The 21713-nt window shown below is 51.0% G+C and overlaps 8 protein-coding genes across 8 annotated transcripts; 4 read left to right on the forward strand and 4 right to left on the reverse strand.

The window, feature by feature from the left end:
- Positions 1–1362: 1362 nt before the first annotated feature.
- Positions 1363–4272, reverse strand: N7446_005694 (putative spindle pole body component; the record flags this gene model as incomplete). The annotated part of the gene is made up of 4 exons (XM_058514442.1): positions 1363–1401; positions 1462–3868; positions 3939–4147; positions 4213–4272. 4 exons carry the CDS (start codon positions 4270–4272, stop codon positions 1363–1365), a joined length of 2715 nt encoding a protein of 904 aa, XP_058371620.1.
- Positions 4273–4810: 538 nt separating this feature from the next.
- N7446_005695 (WD40 repeat domain-containing protein) lies at positions 4811–6371 on the forward strand (the record flags this gene model as incomplete). Its single annotated transcript, XM_058514443.1, has 3 exons — positions 4811–4914; positions 4966–5131; positions 5193–6371. 3 exons carry the CDS (start codon positions 4811–4813, stop codon positions 6369–6371), a joined length of 1449 nt encoding a protein of 482 aa, XP_058371621.1.
- Positions 6372–7799: 1428 nt separating this feature from the next.
- N7446_005696 (Mg-dependent acid phosphatase) lies at positions 7800–8527 on the forward strand (the record flags this gene model as incomplete). Its single annotated transcript, XM_058514444.1, has 2 exons — positions 7800–7993; positions 8080–8527. 2 exons carry the CDS (start codon positions 7800–7802, stop codon positions 8525–8527), a joined length of 642 nt encoding a protein of 213 aa, XP_058371622.1.
- Positions 8528–8923: 396 nt separating this feature from the next.
- Positions 8924–9727, forward strand: N7446_005697 (transferase hexapeptide domain protein; the record flags this gene model as incomplete). The annotated part of the gene is made up of 1 exon (XM_058514445.1): positions 8924–9727. The coding sequence occupies one exon, from the start codon at positions 8924–8926 to the stop codon at positions 9725–9727; it is 804 nt and encodes a 267-aa protein (XP_058371623.1).
- Positions 9728–10044: 317 nt separating this feature from the next.
- N7446_005698 (putative filament-forming protein (Tpr/p270)) lies at positions 10045–15971 on the reverse strand (the record flags this gene model as incomplete). The annotated part of the gene is made up of 2 exons (XM_058514446.1): positions 10045–15629; positions 15680–15971. 2 exons carry the CDS (start codon positions 15969–15971, stop codon positions 10045–10047), a joined length of 5877 nt encoding a protein of 1958 aa, XP_058371624.1.
- Positions 15972–16522: 551 nt separating this feature from the next.
- On the forward strand, positions 16523–17404 carry N7446_005699 (transcription factor TFIIE subunit TFA2; the record flags this gene model as incomplete). The annotated part of the gene is made up of 1 exon (XM_058514447.1): positions 16523–17404. One exon carries the CDS (start codon positions 16523–16525, stop codon positions 17402–17404), a length of 882 nt encoding a protein of 293 aa, XP_058371625.1.
- Positions 17405–17853: 449 nt separating this feature from the next.
- N7446_005700 (3,4-dihydroxy-2-butanone-4-phosphate synthase RIB3) lies at positions 17854–18797 on the reverse strand (the record flags this gene model as incomplete). Its single annotated transcript, XM_058514448.1, has 3 exons — positions 17854–18373; positions 18520–18637; positions 18734–18797. 3 exons carry the CDS (start codon positions 18795–18797, stop codon positions 17854–17856), a joined length of 702 nt encoding a protein of 233 aa, XP_058371626.1.
- Positions 18798–19325: 528 nt separating this feature from the next.
- Positions 19326–21385, reverse strand: N7446_005701 (uncharacterized protein; the record flags this gene model as incomplete). The annotated part of the gene is made up of 2 exons (XM_058514449.1): positions 19326–21292; positions 21343–21385. 2 exons carry the CDS (start codon positions 21383–21385, stop codon positions 19326–19328), a joined length of 2010 nt encoding a protein of 669 aa, XP_058371627.1.
- Between the last annotated feature and the right edge of the window lie 328 nt (positions 21386–21713).

A 21713-nucleotide genomic window follows, 5' to 3' on the forward strand; every position in this document is an offset into this window, starting at 1 on the left:
GGATGACTTATTGACGGCCGATTCTTTTAGCTTTAGATGGGTGCGAAAGAGCCCTTGGGCCTTTTTTGGATCCTGTTCTAACAAAAAAGACAAATTTTTTCTCTTACGAACTCCAATGGCCCCCATGTACCACTTTCTGCAGATACCCATGAATGCATTTTTACCTGTTCAATTCTATTGATGGCTCATATAGTCCCATCTGAATTAGGCATTCATGTCGTCTGCTTCGTATGTGTAGTTGTAAATGTATGACCTGCATGTTTACTTCCGGGCAGTAGCTAAGTGCCAACTTAACGCTTTTTTGCAAATTTTGTGAGATTGTATCCACCACGGAAAGAATGGCCCAAGAGCCTTGGCCCAGTCGTGTTCCATGAGTTGGGCACCACACAACTACACAAGACATCCGGAGCTGCGCGGAGCACTGTTTTTTCAAGTTTTTCTTCTAGAAGCAATGATAGTTACAAAATTGGTTGTCTACTTTATATAGCTAGTATATTGTCATGCTTAATGCTATTGATATCTATGAACTCACCATAGAAAGACTGCATGTAGTTATCAGGCGCCGCTTTCGATGGTGTATCAACATATTTCAACAGCCTACTCAAAGAAAGCCATGAAGATAGCCTAAGAAGGATTAAGAATTGGACTGTTTAGAGGGGAGTAAGAGTAAGATTCTCTCAGGAAGCTGTACACTCATTTCTAACGTTTGTATATATATACGCTTTACATTTTGCCCAGGAGATGAAGTCAGTTGGCCAAAACAATCCATTTCCTATTCCTGGTTTCAACCTAAACCCATTCTGTCCAACTCGGGTATCTTAAGGTACATAATGCAACCATCCTTCTAACCACAAGCCCCGAATGAGAGTGATATAAGAGGATCCAACTTCATGGCAGACAGTAACCGAAGAACAATCGAAGTAAGAAGCAACTAGCGATATCACAGGAGGAGGTTTGTACATCAAAAATTGAAGAACGAACGGGAAGTGATAGCAGAACATAGCAATGGCGAACCAAACACTTCATTTCCCACCAGATGGACAAACTGTCCAACCGTTGAGGATCAGAATAAGAATAAGGGAAGAAGACAAGGCTCGTATGATGAAATTACAGGGACCCAAAGGCCCACGGCAAATGCAGACGCAGAAAAAAATACAGAAAGAAACCCAGAAATCCGACCCTGTGCTCCCAGACGACCATAGAAGAAACAGAAAATACTCATCGCCGGTTTTAAGATAGAGACAATGGCACCAAGAGAGCCCGTTTAAAACACAAGTTGAAGCAAATCAAGGCAGGCAAGGAAAAAAAAAATGGAGTATAAAAAAGACGAGGGACATAAACGTGATCAAGGTCATTCGGTCATTAACGTTGGGCGGGTTGTCGTGAAAGCCCTTGTCGTACCTGTCTTTTAAGTTAGATACTAGTCTTGCATACCAACAAGCGCATAGAGTATATGCTTACCTTCATTTGTTCAATTCTCGCCTTCAGTTGACTGGTGACTTCCGCTGCCCGCTTCCAGTTTTCAGCTGGCTCAGTAGGTCTGGGTTGTTGTTGGTCGTCTTCTGTGAGGTTGGTGTTAGAGTTCCGGGTGGATGAGCGTGTCGGACTGGCAATGCCCGAGTAGCCATATGTAGGGCTCAACTTGCGTCGGCCGAGGCCGCCATCTCGACTGCCAAACCCTGGGGATTCCAGACCGGTGTTTTCTTTCTCTTCGCTTGGACTAGCAGAGACAATGCTGCGAGGACGCGCGCTCTCGAAGCGGGATCCCGCGTGAAGACCGTTTCGTGCAAACGCATGTGCGCTTCCGGTGGGTTCTTGATAAATCGACGAGGTGGTTTCTGGAATACCAATGCTGCCGGTATCAGATGTTGCGTTTGGCGGGCTCATGGCAGATGCACGAAGTGCTCGTGCCAATTCACGCTTCAGGCGTTCTATCTCTCTTTGTTGTTTTTGGACATTCGCTTCTGCGGCTTCAGCATCACTTCGTGCCCGTACCAATTGAGTCTCTTTGGCTTTAATGCTCAAAACATCTCGGGTGTGATCTTCAATCAGCTGTGCATTCTGGTTCTGGAGCTCAGTGATCGTGGAATTGAGCCTCGAACGCTCTGACTTCATATCTTCAATTGTTCGGCTGGAGCTTTCCTTCTCCATGCGAAGTTCCTCCAACTCGGCACGATCAGCGGCCGACATCGCGTTCATGGCGGGGGAAACCGGGCTTGGGGCGGATTCTACAGGCGCTGATGGCTTCGCAATGGGACGCCCAGCAAGACCACGACCAAGTCCAAACTTCGGGGCAGCTGGCGGGGGTGCTGTGTCTTCTGATGGGGGGTCGGCGACCCGTCTCGATGGCGAGGCAGCGCTTCCTGGGCCAGCTAACTTTCTTTGAAGCTTGAGGCCAGCCCCAGGGGTGGGGAGACCACCAGGTTTGGGAACACCGCCGAGCTTTGAAGGCAAGGCTCTGGGCGCAGCCTTAGCAGGAGATTCGGGCGCTGGAGGCGCAGTAGCCGCAGGAGCCGGTTTTTTCATTCCTAGGGCTGGCTTCTTGCCAACAACTTTCTTGCCAGCTGGAGCTGCGGGCTTTGGGGGTGCCACTATAGGCTTGGGGCGCTCCTTGGCGACCACCTTTGCTGTCTCAAAGTATTCGGCGATCTTTGGTTTGTATTTGTCCAGCTTGTCAACACCCGTAAGATACGCGTACGTGGCTCGTTCGCCCGCGATCTTCATCAAAGTGCCCAGGATCTTAGCACCTCCTTCACGGGTTGCCGGAGCTGACTCGGGGAGGAGTTTTCCGCCTGCCTCGGCGATCTCTTTCTGCTCTGCTTTGGATGGCACCGTTTTGGTTTTTTCCAAGCAGTGAACCAGGAAGTCGCTAGTACCCTGCTTGATTCGTGGATTCTTATCCTTGAGGAATTCAAGAGTTGTTTCTAAACAATCCGAAAGTGTGGCTGTTTCGAAAACAGCTTGCAAAGCGCCGAACACAGGCTTCGCCTTTTCACCTACCTCCTTCAGACGGGTAAAAAGGGGTCTCATGACCTCACCACGGTATTTCGCGAGGAAACCGCCGCGCAGACCGCTGGCCAACTTGCTGATACAGTTTGCAGCCCCAGTCATGACCTTGATGTTGACGTTGCCAACGTTCGCCGCCAACGTCTGCACAATGTCATCGAAGGGACCGGGTTTGATTCTGAAAACATCAATGGCCTTGTGAAGAGCTTCCAACGCTTCCACGCGTTCTTGCCATTTCTTGGAAGCCATTTGTTCCTGGAAGTCCTTAGGGATTTTGGACATAACATCAACTGGATCTGCCAGGTTATACCCATCAACCTCTTCCTCATCGCCCTCATCATCAAAGCCCGTGTCGGCTGCTTCTCCACCATCTTCGGCTGCCGGGGAGGCGCTGGCCATGGCATATTCTTGCGCTGCTGTGAACATTATCTGCTGCGGCGGTGGTTCCTGTTTCACCTTCTCGAATAGCTTTTCCAAATCCGCTTGTTGAGTGGGTTTAAGGCCAGCCCAGAAAAATGACTTGATAGCCTCCCCGAGCCACCGATAGAGTTCGACTGCAAGATTCTGTACTTCGACACGGACGTTCTTATCGGCATGGGCAAATCCGGTTGGTAGCGTCTTTAAAGTTTGCTTAGGGTCGACTGTCTTGCATCCATAGTTGTGATGTATGGCAGTGAAAGCTGAGAATGTGGCGGCGACCATCTTAGGTAGTTTGTGTGTGAGTTGGGGCACGAGTGCCTCGAACACCGGATCGGCCTTGTCGAATTTCACAAATAACAAGATCGCTTCTAGAGCACCGGGTTTAGCTTTTGGGGCCGGCAGACATTTGTCGGCGATTGGGCCAATCGTAAATCCACGGCTCCTAAGTGTGAACTGTCAGTAAAACGCAGGGCGGACCAACCAGTCTTGCAGCTGAGACCTATGACACGCACCTTGTACAAGCCTGGGTTCCTCCGAATTTGAGGAAAGCACAGTATGCTGCAAGACCATCGGCCTGTGCGGCAACATGGGAGTCTGTGACTACCCCTTTCCACAAATCGGGGTCTCGTAGGAATGGCACGAACGCCGGGTCTGATTCATCGGCGGTGTTTTCAAAGACTGTTTTAGCACTTCCGTATGCTTCCTTGCGGACTTTCCAGCTCTATATAAAACAACTCAGTCATTGTCATAGGGTTTAATCGATTTGAGATGGAGCATGTATCTCACCTTATTAGCAAACCGCTCTTCCAGAGGAAAGGAGGAGAAGTCCTCTTCGCCGTCAGCCATCCTGACGTCGATTCTCTAGGTGACAGCGAACCGCTGTAATCTCTGGAAACAGGAGGTACGTCAGCGCTGCTGCGGGTGTCCAGTCTGCGCTTCAACGGAAATGTGCCGGAGAGGAAGAAGGTCGAACGAGAATTCAGGCGTATCAGCGTACCAGCGTGCCAGCGTGCCAGCGTACCAGTTTGAGCAAAGAATGGAATAATCGAGTTGTCTCAGTAAAGTGATGAAAGCATCAAAGGGAGGTGGAGAGAAGAAATAAACAGTTGGAGATCGGGAAGTAAACAAGCGGCTTGGCACGGGTGTGTTGTGACCCCGCGGTGGGCTTCTCTTTTCTTCTCTCTTTCTTTCCCTCTCTTTACTTGTCTTTTTTAATGGTCTTCTTGTCTCTTGAGTCATCTTTAGACCTATCTTTCGACTCCTTTTTTGCTCTTTGTTAGCTCCCAATATTCAGCCAATTCGCCCTCACTCGCCCATCGTCTCCGACACCGCCCCAATCGCACTTTTCCAAATCGAACACGCCAATTCAAAACGCCTACAATACATGCGCGGGGAAATTGGCGCAAATTGCTTGGAACACACATACAGGCGCTGCAACTATGAGCCAGTTTCTCACTCCGCGCCAGGCGGAGGAGCTGCAGGTGACCCGTCTCGGCTCATTTAGGGGTTCTGATTGCTGATGTTCGCTTCTTGCGACAGGCACAAAGGTATCATCGCATATCTAGCATCTGCAAACTTGCCTCAGAGCTCGGCTGCTCTACGAGAAGAGCTCGGCGACTCGATTACAGTGGACGACAGCACACTAAAGAAATATGAGGGCCTGCTGGAGAAGAAGTGGACGAGCGTTGTCCGCCTACAGAAGAAGGTGCGTGTGAAGACCGTTGAAGACAAGAACGTCGGTTTATTAATGATACATTCTAGTATAGATCATGGATTTAGAATCACGATGCGCCTCACTGCAGGCTGAGCTGGACACTGCAACCCCCACATCTCTCTCTCGACGAAACCAAGACCCAGCATCCTGGCTGCCGCGAGCCCCAGCGCGCCATGATCTCGAATCGCATCGCTCACCAGTCACATGTGTCGCTTTTCACCCCATATTTTCCTCCCTCGCGTCCGGTTCAGAAGACACCACAATCAAGATTTGGGACTGGGAGCTGGGTGAGCTGGAGAGGACCATCAAAGGACATACAAGGGCAGTATTAGATGTTGACTATGGAGGACCGCGCGGCGGAACCCTTCTTGCGTCTTGTTCTTCGGATCTAACGATCAAGCTGTGGGACCCAGCGGACGAATACAAGAATATCCGAACCCTGCCAGGACATGACCACAGCGTATCAGCAGTGCGTTTCATTCCATCCGGAGCGGCAGGATCTCCCATGTCAGGAAACCTACTCGTCTCGGCGTCTCGCGATCATACTCTACGGATATGGGATGTCACAACTGGGTACTGCCTCAAGACCCTACAGGGCCACGCATCCTGGGTTCGAGATGTTGCGCCGTCCCCCGATGGTCGCTTCCTCTTCTCCGCGGGAGATGACCAAGTTCCTCGCCTGTGGGATGTTTCTTCCGGTGAAACTAAGTCCACATTCCTAGGCCACGAACATGTTATCGAATGTGTTGCCTTCGCTCCACCAACGAGTTATCCCCACCTCGCCCCTCTTGCGGGACAGAAAAAGCCCCCGGCCGCATCGTCGTCTGCCGAGTTCGTGGCCACAGGATCTCGTGACAAGAGCATTCGTCTCTGGGATGCCCGTGGAAATTTAATCAAAACTCTTGTTGGGCACGATAACTGGGTTCGTGCATTGGTTTTCCATCCCGGTGGAAAATACCTTCTATCGGTGTCCGATGACAAGACCTTGCGCTGTTGGGATCTTACACAAGAATGCAAGTGTGTGCGCACCATTGCTGCTCACGACCATTTCGTCAGCTCGATTCGATGGGCACCCCCGTTAATCAAGGACACCGGGATCGAGGATGCCAACGGCGCAGAGGCTGGCAAATCAAGTGTTGCAAAAGAAGACCCCAACGCGATCAAGATGTCTATTCGATGCGTTCTGGCGACTGGTAGTGTTGATCTCAAGGTCCGTGTCTTTGCGTCATGAGGCGCCAACATCGTGGAGAAGAAATCAAGCGGGGCGAGGTGAGCTGCCATTCAAGGGACCCGCATCCAATCGGATTCTCAATCGAACACGACCATATCACTTGTTTTCGGGATACTTCAAACTGAAGGGAAGGCTTCGAGAGTGTGATAGGCGCAGTCCGTCATTTCTGGTTAAAGGAGTTGGTTTTTCACTTTTTTGATATCAATAACATTCTTCTCGTTTGCAAGTTATTTAGGTACTTAACTGGACATTTGTGCCTAGTTTGATCCGTGTTTGACGTATACACCATTGGCAGCTTTGTATCTTGACACTCATGAGTGATCTTTTCTCTCTCTCCTCGTACATGCTTTACATCTGCCCCTGCTCAGAGATATCCAAGAACATAACAACCATCCTAATGGCATTAAACGAAACCGTACATCTATGTATCTCGCTCTTCCAGTAATATGACAATTTCAAGGGGCATTTGTCTCGGGGCGCCATGTCCTGCAATGTACCCCGTAATCAATCCGATATACACTATACCACAGACAAGATATCCGGAGCCGTACCTCGCACCACTCTTCGACCTTAGCATCCTGGAACAATAATAGCTATACGGTTGATCATCCATCTTCACGTCGCTATCTTCAAAAGTTGTCATGCTTGGTAGTAGGTACAGAGCTTAAAGATTACTTTAGCATCAGATTTCTGATGACCCAGTTGATCTATACGATGCGGCCATCAGGAGCGCTTCATGACCAGGGAAAATCGAGATAGTATGGATGTTACTCGACGATATCAATGCCCCACCTGTTCGGTATGAAACAGCCCTACGGTTCGCCTCTACACATGTAAGCGCTCTGAGATAGTACAATCACCACTCCGCAATATCAAAATTCCTGTTAGTGTATGTAGCGATGCCTTAGGGGAATCTACCGAAGAGCAAACCCGGAGGGGACACATGCTAGACGGTGTTGATACGCTGAACGAAAAGAGGAGCGTCCTGGAGAAAATGCATAAAGAGTCGACCCAGGTACCACATCTGCTACGCCAGGCCTTAAAAACGATGACTCTTCGTGAATAGGCTGCCTGAATAATAATCAATGACTGATTCTAACTAAGGCATCACCCCGTCCCCTTTACAGCCCTCCTGACGGTGAAGTAACCTGCAGTCCTTGGTCTCTGCTTTCATTGCTTTAATTCGCTTTGTCTTGTTTGTGTTCCACGGAGCAACCGAAAATATAATCATTGAGATCCCTAAAGCAGTTGTCAGATCGTCCAAGTCTTTCGAGGAAAAACAATCGATCAAGTTTCATATAACTTTTGATATGCAAGCCATGGCACGTGCTTCCCGAGCCTCAACCCCGGCTCGTCCCTCCCAGCTCCATGGTTCACCTCTCTCCTATTCTTTAACATTTCTTTCGACTTTGATTCTTTACTCACACCATGCTTCGAGCAAAGCGTCAAAACACCCACCCTCTGGAGGATGCCTCCGTGGCGCCGGAGACCTTCACTGATGGCCTCCCACTACCGAAATTGATCGCCTTCGACCTCGACTACACTCTCTGGCCCTTCTGGGTGGATACGCACGTCAGTGCCCCTGTGAAAGCACGAGACAACAACTCACGCACCGTGGACCGGTATGCCTTCTATCCCTGGCTACAATGTTTAGGAGATTCCCCAACTTAGGAATCAACTTCTAACCCCAACATTTCGCTTCAAACAGGTGGGGTGAGTCTTTTGCTTTCTACCCAGCAGTCTCGTCGATAATCTATGCCTGTAAACACCGTTCAATCCCATTAGCCCTGGCATCTCGGACGCACGCTCCTGATCTGGCACGCGACATGCTCAAAGCCCTGCACGTCATCCCCACCTTCTCCGATAACCCCGCCGCCAACGCCAAAACCATTCGCGCACTGGATTACTTCGATCACATTCAAATATTCCCTGGGAATAAGACATCGCACTTTGCGCGGATCCATCAGACGAGTGGAATCGCTTATGAGGATATGCTATTCTTCGATGACGAGGCGCGGAACCGGAATGTGGAAACGGAATTGGGGGTCACATTCTGCTTGGTGAGGGATGGGATGACAAGAGATGAGGTTGATCGAGGAGTGAAAGCTTGGAGGAAGAGGAATGGGATAAAGAACAAGACTGTTGAGGATGAGTGACCGTCCTTTCTCTTTGGAGGCTCTATACTTGCGGGATTGTTAGCGTTGCATTTATAGATATCGAGTTTAGATTTAGATACCCAGCCTGAAATGTGTTAATACACGGGGCTTATTATTTTTACGACCCAGCAGACCGATGTATGTACAAATTTGCATCGAATTGCTGTCACTGGGGGGTTTCTGCTGATCCTTATAGCCGCGATATTGTCTTTGGATCGACTGTGAACTAGATTGATTAGTTACCTAAAGTTGATCAAGCCCACATAATATGACATCTGAACCCTCTTTCCATCAATAGATAGAAATCAGCAAACTATAGGAGCTGCCTGCCAAGGGGCCACCCATTGTTGCAGGTGATGGAGCTGACTAAATGATCCGCCGGGAAGCTGTCGCATCATGATCTCTCCGCAGAAACACAATTCTCCCCACAACAACCACAATGGCAACGCTCAAACCGCCAACAAACACACACCGCTCCTCATCATCGTCTCACAGCTCTGGTCCACCAAAAGCCCCCTAAAAGCCGATGCCACCGCCACAATTGCCGATACCGTCGTCTTCCAGGGCACATACCCAGTGACCATCGGCGCAGGGACAGTGGTGCACCCACGCGCGCGATTTTACGCCTACGAGGGACCAATATACATTGGTGATAGCTGTATAATTTGCGAGAAAGCTGTGATTGGAGCAGCGCCCAGTCCATCGAGTCGATCACCGTCGCCGTCCAGAACCGCAGATCCAAACATAACAAGCTCCGAATCTGGGACAGGGACGGACTTAAAGAAAGAAGCCGCGACACGGATCTCATATTTCGTTACTGTTGGCCCGTTATCGACCATCGAACCGGGTGCGCATGTTCATTCTTCTGCTAGCATTGAAGCTCTCGCGATAATCCGCCGTGGTGCCGATATCGGGTCTCACTCGAAGGTGTGTTCGGGCGTTGAGGTTGCTGCTAGTGGTCCTGTCGGTGAATGGGTTGTAGTCTGGGGTTCCGGGCCTGGACAGCGAAGGAAGAGAGCGCGTGGCGCGAAAGCCATGAGCCCCGCTGTTGTTGGCGCGGCGCAGATTACGCAAGCGCCTCTTCCTGCTCCTGCGCCGGAGGGGAGGGTTATTGAGGATGCGAGGTTGATGGTTTTGCAGAAAGAGAGGGAGGTTCTGGGGAGGATGCTTGTTCCTGCTGCTGGGGGGAAGAAAAAGTGATTCTTATCTGGGTGTTTTTGGGTCTTGAGATTTCGTTTAGTAGATTTGTCTTCGAGCAAATGATACCCCTGTTACTTTATATTTATCACACCTGTAGCTGTCTACAATAATTTATTGTGTTTCTTGAAAACAGAGTTGAAAATAGAAACCGACAAACGCCGCCATACACTGGAGTAGATACATGACAAAGGAATAATTATGCTCTTTGCATCGCAAGACCGACTTTGAGAAGCGCAGGAAACCCTGCGCTCATGCCGCAATGATCAGAAAAGATGAGATAAAACTGGAAATACAAAAAAGAAATGTGAAGAATTTGCTCAAGATGAGCCCCCACCGCGAGGCTGTTGTCCACCGCCACCTCTCTGTCTCTTTCCGGCGTTTGCAGCCTCGTTGGCATTGTCAGAGCCTTCATCACGGGAGCGCTTGTTGCCCTGCGGAATGAACTGGCGAGCCGAGGCATTTAGGTTCCCGCGATTGGCATTGGCGGTTTGGTTTTGGTTTTGGGATTGGGCGTTGGTGCTTTGGTTGCCACCACGACCTTGCCCTCCACGGCCGCCTCTGCCTCGTTGAGCACCCCCACCACGTTGGACCTGAGCCTGGTTTTGACCTTGCTGGTCATTCTGTTGAGCATGGCCAAATTGCTGACCACCGCCACGGCCGCCACGTCCACCTCTGGCAATTGGAAGTCCTGATTGCAGAGCGCGCATCAACCCCGGTGGGTTACCGGCAGGAGGTTTGTTCGGCAGATTAGAGGGTTGATGGTTCTGCTCCGCTTGCGGTTGACCAAGTTGGGCAGAAGGATTCGGGGCAGGCTGTGCTTGTCCCTGTTCGGATGCAGGGCTAGGGGAAACTTGAACTGGAGGAGGAGCTGGGGTGGCAGCTGGAGCCGGTGCGGCAGGGACAGGGACAGAGTCAGCCGAAGAAGGAGCCACCGGTGCTTGCTGGACTGGGGTTGGTGCTGGAGAGGCAGGTTGGGTTGAGGACGTGGTTGCTGCCGCTGGTTTTGCAGCGGGTGCAGGCTGGGCTTTCTGTGCGTCCTCCCAGACTTTAGCCACAGCTTTTTCTGGGGTTTCTGTGGCAGCCTTTTTCACAACATCAATCTTGGCATTCGCATTGTTGAGTCTTTTCTCAAGCATGCTTATTTGCACGAGTGGCTTCTGCCCGGCCAACTTGATTTCGTTGTCTTTCCTTGCAAGTTTTTGGTTGTATTCTTGATCATTCTGTTCAAGTTTTTGTGCGTGTTCCTTGTCCTTCTGTTCAACTTTGTTGCGGAGGAACTTGACAATAACATCTTTAATGGGTTTGTTCGTTTTACAGATCTGTAAGGCTTCAGCCTCGCCCAGTTTGGCCAAACGATCTGCAAGATCTTCCTCTGGCTTCGAGGGCGTTGCTGGTGCTTGATCAGTAATACCACCTGCCGTACCGGGAGCAGACTGTCCACTGGCAGAAAGCTTCTCAATCTCCTGGCGATGAGCGGCCTTGGCTTCAGCCAGCTGAGTGATGTATTGTTTGATCTTGGCATCGTGCTCGCGTTCCTTCTCGGCAAGGGCAGCTTCGAGGCGTTGGATCTTCTGCTCGAGGCTTTGGATCTTCTGTTCGAGGGCCTGGACCCGTTGGTCTCCGCCAGGCACGGAAACTGAGACTGTGGAAGTTGGGAATTGGGAAGCTGGGGTGGGGTTGACAGCGGCAGCAGCGGGCGCGGGCGCGGATTCGGGTGACGCGACGGGCGTCTTGGCAACTTCGGCCTTCAGTGTCTCCAATTCCGCCTTGGTGATCTGCAGTTCCTGTTGAATGACTTCCTTGTCCTCCAAGGCCGTTTTGAGCTCGGCTGAGATGTTGTTGATACGAGACGTTTGATCCTTCGAACGTGCCTTGGCCTGCTCTATGAGATCGTTTCGTCTGTTCTTCCACTGCTCCTCGGCCTTCTTCAATTTATCCTCGGCCTCCGTGATCTGGGCCTGAAGGCCAGTTCGTTCGGCCATAAGCGCATCTCGTTCAGATACAGCCGTGTTTCTCTCGTTCTCAAGGGTGGTGAGCCTTTTCTCCAGCTCGCCGTTGGAGTTGTTCTGAACGAGTTCTGCATAATGATCGCGGTTTTCCTGCAGCAATTGCAGTTCTCTATTCTTGGCCTCGGCCTCATCCTCCAACTCGCAAATTCTGGACTCATGGCGTGCGATTTGCGTGGAAAGTTCAACCACCTGAGCTGACTTTTGCTGAAGTGCGGTTTCCTTTTCCTTGAGTTGATCTTGGAAGAGGAGGGTGGTTTTGTCGCAGGACTCTTTGAGCTCATCGATACTTCTTTGACGCTTGTCATTCGCCTCTTGAGCCTGACTTTCAGCTTCGCGGCGGAACTTTTCGAGATCCTCGCGTGCCACATCATATGAAGACTGCAGCGCAAGGAACTTAGAATTCACCCCGCGGAGCTCCTTCTCGAGTCGGGCTTTTGCAAAGCTCGTACAGTCGGATTCGGTCTGAACAATCGACAGCCGGTTCTGCAAGGAAGCGATGATGGCTTCTTCAGTTTCGGTATCGGGAGTTACCTGGTCACCCTCCGGCAGTTCATCCGAACCTTCGACCCGGCGCCGCAATGCCAAGTTCTGGCTCTTGTGGTTCTCAAGAAGCGTGTAGAGGTGGGTGTTCTCTTTCTGCATCTCTTCCCGGCGCTTTTTCAGCTCATTAATATCAACCTCGTGCTTGGCTTGTTGCTCCTTCCAGCTCTCCTCCTTTTGGAGGAGGTCATTCTTGTAGGTTTCGGTCTGCGTTTTCAGTGTGACGATCTGAACCTTCAAATCATTGGCCTCGTCACGAACTGCTTGGAGGCTTCGAACGGCATCGGCATGTTCGACGAATTCCCTTTCATACTTCTGCTGGGCCTGGTCATAATTTCGCTGGGCAAGGTCGGAGATTTCTGCTTGTGCCTTCATATCCTCTTCGTGGCATTGTGCTGCAGCAACATGGCCTTCAATAACCTGGTTGAGGCGAGTGATCTCCGATTCGAAATGCGCCTCCCGTTCTTCTAGGTGACGACTGGCCTCACTTTGCTTTTCTTTGAGCTGAGAGATCTCAGAGTTGGCGTCCGTCAGTTCAGCCGAAATTTCATCGATTCGATTTTTGAGGTCCTGAATCATCTCGTCTTTCTCCTTGATAAGGGCATCGGTCTCTTGGCGGTACTGCTCCTGTGTCTCGGTGACAGACTCTAGGCGTTCTTCAGTATCTTGGCTGATGGCCTGGTAATCTTGAGCCAATTGGTTGGCGTGAACAAGCTCAGCGTTTGCTGACTCTAGTTCACGCTTGAGCTTGGAAACTTGAAGAGAAAGCTCCTCTTCCGGAGTCAGGTCATTGCCTTCGCCAGGTTCTTGGACCACAACGGGGGTCTCGGCGAGGCCGGCAGAAACACTAGGCTGCGACGGCAAGACTCGCACGCGCTCTTCGGCACTCTTCAGCTCGGCAGTGAGTTCATTCACGCGGGCTTGTAGGTGATCCCGGGTTGTCTTCGTGGCAACAAGCTGTTCGCGGACTGAACTCAAGCTAGTCATCAGGTCGTTAATTTGCTTCTGAGACTGTTCATGTTCACCATCCCGGCGCAGAGCGTGCTTCTCCAACTCCTCGTCCTTGTTTTTGAGTTTGAGTTTTGTGTCTTTGAGCTTGGATTCGAGGGCTTCCAATCGTTGTTCAGTTTGTTTGAGTTCCGCAATGTGAATCTGAAGCTCTGTGTTCGATGATTGCAAAGCATCCTTCTGAGTCCAGAGAGTTTCCACCTCATCTTTGTACCTCTTTTCGGCCATTTCCAAACGGTCCTTCTCCGCTTTCAGTTGTGCGTACTGTTTCTGGAGTTCCTCTTGTTTACCGTCGGCAACAATAAGATTCTCAGCAGCTTCACGAATTTGGTTTCCTTGGCGTATTGCGTTTTCAGAGAGTTGAGAATTGCGCTCCTGTAATATAGCTTTTTCGCTTTGGTGCATGTTCATTTCACTTCGAAGTAGCTCTTCGCGGCGTGAGGAGGCAGTGATTGCGCCATTGAGACGAGTGATCTCGGACAGGAGCTTACTCTTCTCGTGAGCAAGTTCATTGACCTGCTGGCGGAGTTTAGTATGCTCTGCGTTGGTGTCCTCGCGGTAGGCATCGAATTGAGCTTGGACCTTGCTGAGCATCTCAGCATTGTCTTGTCCTAGGATTTCACCAGCGCCGGGAGAACCACCGAGCGGCACGGACTGCGAAAACACAGACTGCTCGGTGATGTTCTGCTTTCTGTGCATGAGCATGCTGCGGAAGGTGTCTCGCTCCTTGACGTAACTTTGCATTTGCGCAGTGAGGTTGGCAATCTCGTCTGAGTTTGTCTGGGCTCGGACCCGGAGTTCCTTGAGTTCATCGATTTCGTTTAGTCTCGCGGCCTCCTTCTCACGGGCCTCTTCGCCTTCCAGTCTGTCACCGAGATCTCTCAACATTTGCCGAAGCTTGACGTTTTGCGCTTGAAGTTCGTGGAGATTCTTGAAAGTTGTCAGGTTTTGGCTGATAAAGCGGCCAGTGGCGTTGAGATCCGCATCAGATTCTTCCACATGACCACGTGCAATTCTCTCAAGCTCCTCGCGATCGTATTCTTCGCCCTTTTGTAAAAGAGCAACTTCCAAGAGAAGTACTTTGACTTCAGAACCCAGATCCCGAAGCTGACGGCGAAGGATATCGCCATCACGGGCCAAGCCTTCGACCTGGCCCTGCCACTTCCGTGCCTCTTTCAATGAATGATCCCGTTCTTTGTTGGCCGTGTCATTCAGAGCGGACATATCCAACACAGCCTGGTTGAGACGGTTGATTTCTGCGTCCTTTTGCGCGATGTCAGGGCTAGTCGAATCCAGCTCCAACACCATCTCGTCGATAGTGGTTCGGTATTCCTGGTTATTTCTCTCCGCTGCAGCCAAGGCAGCTCGCATCTTGTCGTATTCAGCGTACATTTGAGTGACTGTCAACCCACCCTTGCCACGGGAGGCGCGCGGTGAGAATGTACTTCCAGGAGTGCCGAATCGCATAGTACTGGAACGCATCGGAGTGCTAGGTCCGGCTCCATTTAGAGAACGAGCAGGGCTTGCAGATCTACCTCTGGCTGTCTCAGACTCGATCTGCGCCATCACCTCCTCAAGCTCAGCAATGCGAGATGCGGCAGTATTCTTCTCGCTCGTCTCGGTTTCAAGCTCCACACGCAGGCGTGAAATTTCTTGCGCCGCGTCATGTTTCGCCTTCTCTAAGGCGAGTTGGCACTCTTGTGCCCGTTGTTTGGCCATCTGCGCAGCAGATCCTTGCAACTCGGCAAGTCGATTGGAGCTATCGAGCTCGATGCGGAAAGATTCGGTTGCTTGGATGGCTTCTTCCTCTAACTTTTGGATGGTAGCCAGAGACTCCTCGTACCGCTGCTCCGTTTCATCCAAACGACTTTTGAGTGAGTTCTCGCTGCGTCTCAGTTGATCAATGGTCGAGTTTGCCTCTTCATTTTCATGTTGAAGCGCCGAGATTCGAGCAGTTTTTTCCTTGCGGAAGTTGATGTACTCGGCTGATTTCGTCTTCAATTCATTCTCAAACCATTCGTTGTTCTTATTGGTGAGATCCAATTCTTGTTGAAGATTTTGTTCGCGGAAACGTGCACGAGCAGACTCCGAACTTGCATCCTGGACATTTTGCTCCGCCTTTGAGAGTAAGCGTCGCAGGTCGGTGGTCTTCTCGTGCTGAACCGAAAGCTCCTGCGCCAATTCGTCATAGGCCGTGGACTTGGATTCAAGTAGGGCAAGCGTGTCTCTGTTCGAGGTCTCAAGGGTTGAGATGCGAGATTTCAAGGACGTAATGTCGGATTCGTTTGATGTGGATGAAGATCTTAATGTCGAGATTTCCTTTTCCAGTGAAGCGCGGGTGGTTTCTGCTATAAGTCAACATAGAGCTCTCCAGGGACAGAGAGAAGATTCATACCAGATTCATGCAATTTCTTGCGGAGCTCCTCGACTTCTTTGTGTTCCTTGTCCACATTGGATTTGAGAGCCTTAACCTTAGACTCGTTGCTGCGTACAGCAGCTTCAAGCTCTACCTCCAAGCGACGCTTGTCGGATTTGAGCTCGTCATACTCATGGGCCGTTTTGGTGAGGGACTGCAGAAGCTGATTGACAAGCTCCACCGTCGGGGCCTGTGTCAAGCTCGTAAGCGTGGTCTCAGGAACCGAAAAGTGAGATGACAAATATGGTAATTGGACGGCGATGTCAGCCATGGTATCGAAGTATCAACAGCAATAAGCTGTTGTGGCGGCGAAATCAAGAAGGACGAAAACGCGGTGCAAGCTAAAGCTGAGCCTCCGAGGGTGGACGCGCTGTGTACTGTTCAGAGACGAGTACACACGGCGCTTTGCAGGAAGCTTCAGGTCATGACGATCCAGAAAGGAAAGTTGGATCGCACGGTTGGGAAGTAAAAAGAATTGAATGAAAGGGTGGAGTGAGAGGAAGGGCGTCCAGTTCCGCGCTTTGGTTGCGTTCGTCAAAGGTGGTTTAGCGCCGCCGGGTCATGTGACCTTCTTTGTCTGCCTCATCTCTCCATGACTTCCACTTGCTTCTAGTCTAACAGGGTTATCTGCGCCTTCTTCTACCCCTGTGGCTCATTTTCTTTTTCCCTTTCAAACATCATCCACAGGCCTTTTCCTATGCTGAGCTTCCTTTGAATCCTCGACCTTGATCTAGGTCAACCCGAGGCAATACCCGGTTGTCAACCAAGCTTCCTTTCATTCATCTCCACGGCCTCACTGATCCTTGATCCGTCGTCGCAACAATGTCGTATCTTCAGAACCAGTTGAAGAACTTCAACGCCAGTGTGATGGAGTCGGCGAACCGGATGCCTCAGCAAAGACGTGTGGTCAATAACCAGCCAGCCTCCGGCGGCAGCTCCCAGGTCCCATCGTCTGCGCCGACCCCCTCGTCCTCTAGCGAAGTTAAAAAGAAACGTCACGATGCAGACATCGTCTACTCTCAGCCAGCGAACACCGGCACGGGCAAGGATATTATGACGCAGGTGTTGTTTGCGATCGAGCATATGAAGTCCAAGAATACCCCCCTCAAGTTTGGTGATATCGTATCATATCTCTCTCTTCAGCACCGTGCACACGACCAAGGCTACGTTCAAGCTCTTCGACGCATTCTCCAGAACCACGAAAAGGTTGAATTTGACCCCAGCGGCGCAAACGGCGAAGGCACATTCAGGTTCCGCCCTCTCCACAACATTCGAAACGCCGAGCAACTGCTCCAGAAACTTCAGTCTCAATCCACTGCCGCCGGAATGAGTGTCCGGGAGCTCAAGGAGGGATGGCCAACCGTCGAGGAGGAAATCAACCAATTGGAGAAACAAGGGAAATTACTCGTGACTCGCAACAAGAAGGACGACCATCCCAAGATGGTCTGGGCTAACGATCCATCGCTGATCGAGCACTTCGACGATGAGTTCAAAGAAATCTGGTACAAGATCAGGGTTCCGGATGCGCCAGCGGTCAAGGAGGAACTCGAAAAGGCAGGCATTACGCCCACCAACAAAAACAAGGTAGTCGGGCCTCGAGTCGCAGCGCCAAATAAAAAGGTCAAGAAGCCGCGGCGCAGCGGCAAGACGACCAACACTCACATGATGGGCATTCTCAGGGACTATTCGCACCTCAAGCGGTAGTGGACCTAGCCCAGAAAGCTGCAAGGCCCTCGCCTGGCTCGTTTGCTCCCCTGCTCCAGTGGAAAACTGAGACCCGATCAAGGTGGGCTCTTTATTGCATTGCATTGGCGTTTGAAGAGAGCGTGCGTGACTGCCGTCACCGCATGGTATCTCGGCTTTGACATTTACACTTCTGATCTGGCATTTGCCCTTTGTACATTACACGCCGAAAATGATAGATACCCAAATACACTAGCAATGCCCTTTCTGCGATCAGCCACTGTCCGGTCCACAATCTACGTCGTCGATATACACCACGACTCTATGTAAATGCATTCATTTCATCGAAAAGGTATCAAGGAGAAGGCGTAGTGATGTACAAGGTACCCAAAAACACACAAAGCTCCAAAAGCAAAGGCGCCCAAATGACAAGCAACCCTAGGACAAATCAATAGAAAAGAACCAAACCCTCAATGCTTCCCATTGGCAACACCAGACCCTTCAGTCTTCTCCAAGTAGTGCACCAAATCCTCAATAGTACACACCTTAATCCCCCATTTCTTACCAAACCGCAAACACCCATCCCTCCGCATCATGCCATTATTCCCCGAAACCTCAGGAACCCCCTCAACAATCTCCCCATCCTCAACCAGCTCCGCAATCACACCAGCCGGCGCCTTCCCAGCCAGCTTGCAGAAGTCCACCGCAGCCTCGGTGTGACCCGTCCGCTCGAGTACACCACCAGGACGCGCCTGCAGTGGGATGATATGTCCCGGCCGGCGGAAAGAGTCGATTTGCGCGGTGGGCGAGGCCAGCGTTCGGCATGTCAGTGCGCGGTCTTCGGCGGAGATTCCTGTCGTTACCGAGTCGTCGCTGGAGTCGATTGTGATTGTGTATGCTGTGCACTTGGGGTCGGCGTTTTCGGTTACCATTTGTGGGAGGGCGAGGCGGGTGGCGAGGTCCGGGGTAATCGGGGCGCATATTAAACCACTACCAGAGTCAGTTCGTTTGATCTGGTTTGTCCAAAGTATTTCACTTGTAGTGATTATGTGCCGTTGCGGGGTTGGGGATAAGTAGGAGGGGTCATATTGTGTAGGCATTTCATGCAAAATCCCGGTGTTGGGTGGCGCTCTTACCTCGTATAACGGACCAGGAAGGCCATTTGCGCGGCTGTGATGGACTCAGCGGCGATGATCAGGTCGCCTTCATTCTCGCGATCTTGTGAATCAAGGACAATGATGAATTCTCCATTCTCTATATGCGTCACAGTCAGTTATATGTTGGAGTGCCCCGCGAGCGGATTAAGACCGCGATAGGAAAGGAAAATGTCCAAGTATAAGGAGGACTCACTAAAGGCTGCAATTGTGTCCTCAATTGAGTCGAATTGGTGTGCGATGTCCGCGGGGGAAGGCATTGTGATCGGAGTATGGATTGGCACTTTTGCCCCTCACTGCGCAATTGCAAGGTGGGTAGGTAGTACCGAACGGAAGGTACAAAGATTACACAAAGTGAACGGTGAGAACTGGAAAGAAAGCAAGATGCAACGTGTGAAAAGAAAAAGAAGAATCGCGTAGAACCTGAGTCACCGGCTGACAAGCGCATTAGAAATGCTCGTGATGCGCGGGGAGCCGGACCCGACGGATTGTTAAGCCTCGGGACCAAATAGGGAAATCCTTCCTCCGAGGTCTATAAAGCCCTACTTGGTGTCTTTTCGGGCTTCGACTGCGGGCAATTGACTATTTACAGTGTAGTATTAATGGTTTGATTCACTATATGCCAGCAGTACATATCTAGCCTACAGGAATTGACGGCCTAGGTAGGCAGCCAGTGTTTCAAATTTTAAAGCCACTATACATGATCCAGCCTACAGGATTGGATTAAACTGGAAAGAAGAGAGGAAAATCAGATTTTAGGGTATTAGAACAAATTAAATGATAGTGTATCAACTCAACCCCAACCCTCGACTCCCCATCCAGCGCACCTCATCCGCCTGTCTCTCGAGGGCACGCCGCATAGTATCCTCATACCTCTGTTCTTTTTCCCAGTCATCACGACGCTTATTCCGCATAACCTCGCGAGTAGCCTCATCGACTTCAGCATGCATAAACACATCGTCCTCAGACTCATAGCCGTCATCAAGTTCCATCTCATAATCCGCCGGGATTGAGAATTTAAGCCGACCAATCCGCTCACCGGTCCATATGAGGAGTTCATCCCCAGTGAGATTACCACCCGTGGGTAGAACCTTTCGGGCGACCTCATTATTGCCTGGAGAGTGGGAGCCCGGCCAGAGACCACGAGGCTCATCGTCGTGATCATTTTGTCCAGATGCTGGCTGTCGACTGCGACGACCGAATGGGATCTGAAGGGGGGAAGTATTGATATTCCAACGACGGACCTCTGAACGACCGTCTCGCTCAGTCCATTTGATATTGCCCTCAGTGTCGGAGAAGACGATGCGATTTCCGTGGGAGCCAACAGAAAGCAATTTGGAACTGGCGGCGCTCTGACGGTTTTTGTACTCCGAATTGAGGTTCGATGTCATGTTCGAGGGACTGTAGTCCTTTTCTGATTCTGACTTCAGGCTGTATAGCTCTAATGAGCCTCGGCCATTATATTCGCCACATGCCACGACGGAGTGGGATTCTGGATAAGTGTTATCTGAGAAGACAGGGAACCGGGGCGCTGGGACGGAGGCCAGACCACATAATCGACCTCCGGAATGGACTGTGGTCTGTAACCGTGGGAAGAAACGGCGGTCGTAGCATAATATGCTGGGGAAGCGGCCTGCGAGGAGAATGGTGTTTACATGAGGAGCTGGCGGATGCAGGATAGAAAGAGGGCCTGGCTGGAAAAGGGGTGCATAGTTGGCTCCTGGTTCTGAGGGTTCTGGACTGCGAATGCGTCTGGGTGGCTGTCCATTGGGTTGGAGTTTGAGTAAGGGCAAATCGGAGTGGGCAAAGATGCCCGAATCCGAGGCGGTTGGGCCAAGAACCTTTTCACATCGCGAGCTGATTGCTTCTTCTTCCTCGACGGCGGATAGTCTGGCGTCGTATATTTGCAGGCTCAGCGTTGTTGCTAGTGTCAGAGGCACGGAGTAATCTGTTTCCTGTGAAAGGGCGAAAATCGACCATGGATAGCGCTGCTGAGAGATTACTCTCAATGTCTCTAAGTCGACTTCATTGAGGACATTTCCAATTGCAAGGTATGCTCGTTGCCGTAGCGAGTCCACACTAACGCCTTCACCCAGGTTGATGAAGTCCAACGAAGACTTAGAAGGAGAATGATCACGGCGTCCAGACAGGTTTTTCATAAGCAACCCCGGCTCACTTATCCCAAGGATCTTGCCCTTTCTTGCCTGTGAGTCAGCAGAATGCGAATGATTCAAATCCCAAATGCAGACACTGCCATCCTCAAGCGGAGCGACGATTTTATTCTGTCTCGCCGAACTCCAATCCTTAAGCAGGCCCATGCCCTTAACCTCACAGGCCTGCCCATTCTTCCCGTTGCCCTGACGGACCGACGGCTGTTGAGTCCATGTCAACGAAATAGGACCCTGACGAGCAATATACTCCGAATACCAATCAACATGCTCTCCCCTGGCAGAAGAGTCCCAATCAGTCGCCGCCCGGGCCCTCTCACCCCAAGACAAATCCCGATCCTCAAAGTCTGCATAAGAACCAGACACAGAAGGCTGGATCAAATCACGCAGCGAGTCCTGGCCCAAGTTGGTCAGCGACGCCGTCGCATCGGAAAGCTGACTCTCGGACATGCGGGCCGGGCGGGAAGCCTGGCGGGCAGCCAAAGACTGGTCATAGCAGTGCAGTCGCCACTGACTATTATCGCGGGCGAGGTTAAAGAATTTCTTATTGATGGATTGGAGCTGGACCTTCTCTCGCGGGGTGAGGACTGATTTTCCGATCAGCTCTTGGCCGGGGAAGTTCGGGGGAGGTGCCTACGGTCGATGATTTTGGATAGAATCTCTACCGGCAGCTTATCCATGCCGAGGGGACAACTGCATTGGGGAAGGGGTGAGGTCCTTTGATGAGGTTCTGGTCGATTTGGCCCCCGCGATGATCTGCGAGTCCAGACCGTCACGTGGATTGGGCTTGAGTACGGAGTATACATGTAGAGATGGGAGTGATAGGCTAGTGACGTTTTGGGATCTGAGACATTAGAAGAGTAAGCTCGGGAGATTTATCCGACAGGTCCACTGGTTTCGAAAACAATGAAAGTAAACAACTGGACGTTGTGACTAGATTTAAGCTCGTGCTCAACCCTGGATCGAACTATTGGTTCTAGCCGCAACTCAAATGCAAAATCACGTCTA

Source organism: Penicillium canescens (genome assembly GCF_028828765.1).
Source record: "Penicillium canescens strain IBT 15451 chromosome Unknown utg000004l_segment0_segment0, whole genome shotgun sequence".
In the NCBI taxonomy this organism is placed as follows: Eukaryota; Fungi; Ascomycota; class Eurotiomycetes; order Eurotiales; family Aspergillaceae; genus Penicillium; species Penicillium canescens.